At 35.2% G+C, this 6,000-nt stretch overlaps 1 protein-coding gene across 1 annotated transcript in view; it reads left to right on the top strand.

The window, feature by feature from the left end:
• The first annotated feature begins 3,220 nt into the window (after positions 1-3,220).
• CRIP2 (cysteine rich protein 2) overlaps positions 3,221-6,000 on the top strand; it is a 228,360-nt gene continuing 225,580 nt past the window's right edge. The window contains exon 1 of the mRNA XM_053697861.1: positions 3,221-3,373. Within this exon, the coding sequence (XP_053553836.1) occupies positions 3,331-3,373 (43 nt within the window). The 5' untranslated portion in view covers positions 3,221-3,330. The remainder of the gene's footprint in view (positions 3,374-6,000) is intronic.

The following is a 6,000-nucleotide window of genomic DNA, read 5'->3' as shown; positions in this document are numbered from 1 at the left end:
GGGTTTTTTGCACCTAACTCACAGTAGTGCATTGCTGCTCCTGCTCTTGATATATGGATAGGAAATGGAAGCTTAAGATTCTCAAAGCTTAAGATTTGAGAATCTTAGGAATAAATTTGGTCTTCATAGTAATAATTTTTACGCGTATTTACAAATAAGACACTATATACAGGAATGGAATTGGGATGTGAGCAGGGAAGGAGAGTGGGCCGAGGTTAAGAGTTGGATGAAAATTTTCAGAGCTGGGAATACATCCATATCTTTGATGTATGATATAATGCTTGTCAAACAAAGTTTGGTTTTATTGGATAAGACTAGTGAGTCCTGGTTACCCTATGTGGCAGATATAAACACGGATAATATTATTGCAAGTTATACTATGATAAGTAAATATCAGATTCCGATGAGTTGGAGGGAAGCCCATTTTAAACTTATAAATAATTTTTATTTAACTCCGGCTAGGCTCGCAAGATTTTCTTCCCAGCTAAGCTTTGTGTGCCCACGTTGTTCATCGGGGGCAGCAGACCTGGTACATATGTACTGGTATTGTCCAAAGATCTTACAGCTCTGGAAGAGGGTGGCTTTTTGGTTTAATAAATTGTATCAATTAAATATCACCTTAAACCTAGAGAATATATTCTTGTTGAATACCCAGAGCGTGGTCTACCCTCTAGGCCTGACTATACTAAATATTATAATCCTTTTAGTAAGACATTTAATAGCTAAAAATTGGAAGGCAAAGCGGGCCCCCTCATTTAAAGTTGTACTCCAAGAAATCCAAAATCAGATTATTTTCGAATCTTATCATACTAGGTTTCTGAAAGAGAAAAAAATTAAACAATTCTTACTCGGTTGGCTGCCCATAATTAAATCTTTCCCAATTGGTACCCAAAAAGCTATTCTTTTTCCTTTCCTGAGCTCAGAAAGTTTTATGGAATTGGTTTTATTAGGAGATTTTCCTGCTGATTGGATAAGCCTTGGATAGTGCCATAGGTGGTGGTAACAGTAGGTGGGACTGAGGAAGGGAGCCTTTTTTTTTTTTTTTTTTTTTTTTCTTCTTCTTCTTTCTCTCTCTTTGTGCTGTCTTGCTTCCTTTTTGGTTTGTATGTTCTTTTTTTTTTTTTTTATTTTAAATAATGATAAAAAATCCCAGCATGGTGGTATTAATAAGGCATTTTATTTTGTAGAAGAGTATCTAATGCAAATGATAAAAGTATTGTATAGATCCGAATACAAACATGCTCATTATAAACTGATATAGTAAGGGGCAATGTGCATTGTTGTATGCTTTGGTATCTTACAATTTTACTAATTGTATTGCATGTTATCACACCCTGCGTGGTGTCTTGGTTATTATGTTGTCTTTTTCTCTTTTCCTATAATACCACTTGTTGGTTATAAATAAATAAAAAAAAAAAAAAGGAAATGGAAGCTTAAAAATGCTTGATGATGAAATGTGTTTTTATCTAATATTCCACCAAATATTCAGAAATTGTGTTCATCCCATTAAAATAGTAAGTAGTTATTATAAACTTTTTTTTAATTCTTGCACATACATACTGTTACTTGTAAATACATTTAGTTATTATATAATTTATGTATGTGTCCGTATCTCTTAAAACAAGTTAGTTTAACCTCCTTTTTGCTAGTACAACTGATTTACTGTGTCACAAAATGATGTAGGTCTAAAAAGTGTGTCACCAGGATGAAAAGTTTGGAAAGCTCTGCTCTATCTGAATCACGAAATAAATAATTTGGGTTCATTGTCCCTTTAGGAGACGGCCCATTTTTGGTTCAGAACCTGCGTAGCTCTTGCTGATTGGTGGCTACATTTAGACAACAATCAGAAAGTGCTACCCAGGTACTGAACCAAAAATGGGCTTGCTCCTATACTTACATTCTTGATTTTTCAAATAAAGATAGCAAGAGAACAAATAATTATAAAAGTAGTAAATTAGAAAGTTGTTTAAAATTGCATGTTCTATTTAAATGATGAAAGTTTAATTTTTACTAGACTATCACTTTAATGTCTGCTGAGTTGAAGAGAAAGTAGAAAAAAGTAGAAAGTCTTACTGATTAGTTACATTTTTTTGTAGCTTTATAAGGAATATTTATTATTATTGTGTATTATTAATATGTATGTATATATTTATAGTATAGACCTCTATCCTGCTGTTACTTTGAGAATATGTTTTTTTCTTAGTGGACTGATTTACAACTATGGTTTGATGTTGATATGGCTTGATATTATGTACTCTATACAGTATACTACTTCCCTGCATGTTTTGTTATATTGTCAAAAAATAATACAAAATATTTAAAAGTCAACCCATGCATTGCAAGACCTACTGAATGAATAAAGCATTTAGTACAAAATAAGTGTAAAATTTAAAATAACATTTTACTGTTATGAAAAATATAGTACAAAACCATGAAAAATACTAAAATGAAAACATTTTATTCCATACTATATTTGATTTAATTTGTCTCTCCTTCATTACTTGGGATGTTAAAATAAATAAATAAAACAATAATTTAGCTACATAGAAGCCAATGTTGTTTCCCTTCATTTTCTAAGAGACTATGCGCATCTGAAAGATTTCACAGCTGCAGACTCTTAATGAATCTACCCAGAGCGAGGCTGGGCTGTTAAAGCATTTTCTCTCTAATACAGAGGATATGTTGCTGCTGATTTTGATTGTTTCTTTCTCCAGTCATTGAGTATCCAGCAGATCAGATTTTAATTATTTCTCATCATTACTTCAGGTAAAGAAATAGTGACTAAGCCACGTATTACACCCACCGGAGAGATCCTCAACCCCAAATTCAGAGATGCTTTTAACGATTGTAGTTAAAAAAAAAAAAAAAAAAAAATCCTTCCTGAGTTTCAGAAATAATGGACGTTTATTTTTGCCCTTGTAGGCAGGTTATATAGCGTGCATGATGATTCCTGAGTGTTACTGAATCACACCGCGATATTAGAGGGCACCATCTATAGAGAGGCATCTGCTTGGCTTGATACAGAGGGGTGTATATACCAGTGGATGGTTTCTGTGCATTACACTGAGGCTGTGGTGGAAGCTGCTACTGATACTTAGGAGACGGTTGGAGGATGGTTTCTGAGTCTGATACAGAGGGAGTCTGTGTGGTGCCGTCTGCCTGTCAGCATAGCACTGTATCCAATGGCAGCATTAGTTTGGGTAGGTTGGGCTGGGAAAGGAGGGGAGTGACTGGGACTTCTTGTCACTGACACACAGAACGTGGGAGACAAAACACCAGGGTACACGGCAGCAAGTAACACTAGGACACAAAGGACCTTGTGCAGTCAGCATGGCATCCAAGTGCCCCAAGTGTGAGAAGACTGTGTATTTTGGTAAGTAGCTTCTTGCTGCTTATACAGCATGCACCTGATCTCTTCTCCCCGCCCTTTATTCTCCTTTCCCTCTCATAATTATTATTCATGCTAATATGTGCAGAGATTTGATGCATATTTTCTTTTTCTGCATGGTGCTTTCTGAGCCTCTCCATGCACAAGGAATGACAAATTAGAAGATTATGTACAGCCAGCTGATTAATTGTGTGGTATAGATGGAGATTTTGCAAATGTACTCTGATACATGAGATTTACACGTGTGTGTATATAGGAGTTACGGAATGCAATTGCCATGTAATTACTCCACTTTTAATTATTTAATGGCTAATTCCAGCGTAATTGTGAAAATGTTGATGTTAGAAGTGTAGCTATTATCAAATATACATGTGATATTGCCACAGGCAAACTGTCTGGGATGCTTTTGTCAATTTTGTCTATAGATGGGACTTCCCTCATTTGATTGTCTATTTAGGGGACGGGCATGGTGATATCACTAGGAGGGTGGTAGGATAACCAATATATGTATGATTTCTATGTTATATGTGGCAAATTATGTATGTATGATGGGAATACCACGTATTGATGTGGGACTGACTGTAAGTGAATTAAAGGGTCAGTAAAGTCATAATTACACATTCATGATTTAGACAGATCATACAATTTTAAACAACTTTCCAATTTACTGCTATTTAATTTTCTTCCTTCTCTTGTTATCCTTTGCTGAAAGGTTTATCTAGGAAAGCTCAGGGGCAGCAAATAACCTAGGTTCTAGCTGCTGATTGGTGGCTGTATGTGTATATATATATATATATATATATATATATATATATATATATATATATATATATACCCATTGCCATTGGCTCATCCATTTGTTCAGTTAGAAACTAATAGTGCATTGCTGCTCCTTCAACAAATGATACTAAGTGTATGAAGCAAATTTGGTAATAGAAGTAAATTGGAAAGTTGTTTAAAATTGTATGTTCTACCTAAATCTTGAAATAATTTTTGAGTTTCATGTCCATGTTTCGTGCCAGTGCAGTGAAAGTGGTAGTAGAAAAATGTTTGAAAGTGTTTCTGAAGCATGTAAAGTATGTATGGGATGATTATACACAGGGAGATAGCACTGATAAAGCTATTTTATGATATGCAACAGCTGGACCTCCAATCTTATAAAACAACTATGATTTTAATAGACAGAATTTATTCAATCATGCTGGGTGCCATTTTTTTAGGTAGATCCATAATATATTAGGCTTGATCTGCAGATAAAAGAAATACTGGATGGATTTGTTTATGATGATTAGTCTATTGGGGGGGGGGGGGGCATGGGCAGACCACTTGCTAGCTTGTTTGAGTGATGCCCCATTAATATTTATTGGTTGTTGATGATCATATAAAAATATAAAATCAGTGGCAGATTCTTCTATTAAAAAGGCCAGTGTGTGTTTTTTTGTTTGTTTTTTTTGTGTTTTTTTTTTTATGCAAAGGACAATGAGCTACATGAGTGGAGTTGTAACTAGATGTATCTTCTGACTCCTTTTGTCAATCCATAATACCAGGCATTTTGCTTAAAGGGACATGAAACCAAAAATGTTTCTTTTATGAGTCAGACAACAGAACATGTTATTTTTAACAACTTTCCAAGTGTTTTTTTTTTTAAACTGCTTCATTCTCTTGGAATCCTTAGTTGAAAAGCATATCTAGGTAGGCTCAGTAGCAGCAGTGCATTACTGGGAGCTAGCTGCTGATTGGTGGCTGCACAAAAATGCCTCTTCATTATTTCACCAGATGTCTTCAGATAGCTCCCAGTAGTGCATAACTGTTCCTTCAAAAAAGAATACCAAGAAAATGAAGCAAATTTGATAAAATAAGTAAATTGGGACACTGTTTAAAATCACATGCTCTATTTGAATCATGAAAAATGTTGGGTTTTGTGTCCCTTTTAACCTTGTACAGTTGTTGTGGTTATAGTTCCTACTTGTACATCCCTTAACTGCCATAGAAGTCCGCTCAATGCCCTTTATGGTGTCTAAGGGATTTATAAATATATATATGCGCATTATCATTTAGAAAATATAAATCTCCTATTGGGAATAAATCCACACATTTTCCTTAACTTTAATAAAATATAGCTGTACTGTACAAAATAAAGTATGTGCATATATTACATAGAAGTAACACCCTATTCGCTAAAAGGGGGCCTGGAAGTGAAAACATATAGTGTGCGGTTGAAAGATGCTTCGTAGGTTTAGTGGTTATTTTCTTGATATGTTTATTTGAAAAGGCTGGAATGTAAGCTTAGGAGACGGCCCATTTTTGTTCAGAACCCTGGGTAGCGCTTGCTGATTGGTGGCTTCATTTAGACACCAATCAGCAAGCACTACCCAGGTGCTGAACCAAAAATGGTCCAGTGTTCTGTCGAGAACTCCAATATGACGTCACTTCCGGAAGCAGATTACACTGATTGCCTCGAGCGCGCATCCAAGATTTTTCATCTGAAAAGAGGCGGACCCTTGGGGAGAACTTATCGAATTCTCCAAAAAGATAGTGCGCATGCAGAATTTTTTAATGCTAAAAAAAGCCAGACTCTTGAGAAGAACGTATCGAGTGCTCCAAGAACAGCT

This window comes from Bombina bombina, chromosome 1, assembly GCF_027579735.1.
Source record: "Bombina bombina isolate aBomBom1 chromosome 1, aBomBom1.pri, whole genome shotgun sequence".
NCBI lineage: Eukaryota > Metazoa > Chordata > Amphibia > Anura > Bombinatoridae > Bombina > Bombina bombina.
The sequence above is the reverse complement of the archived record's forward strand: the minus strand, read 5'-3'. Positions and strand labels throughout refer to the sequence as shown.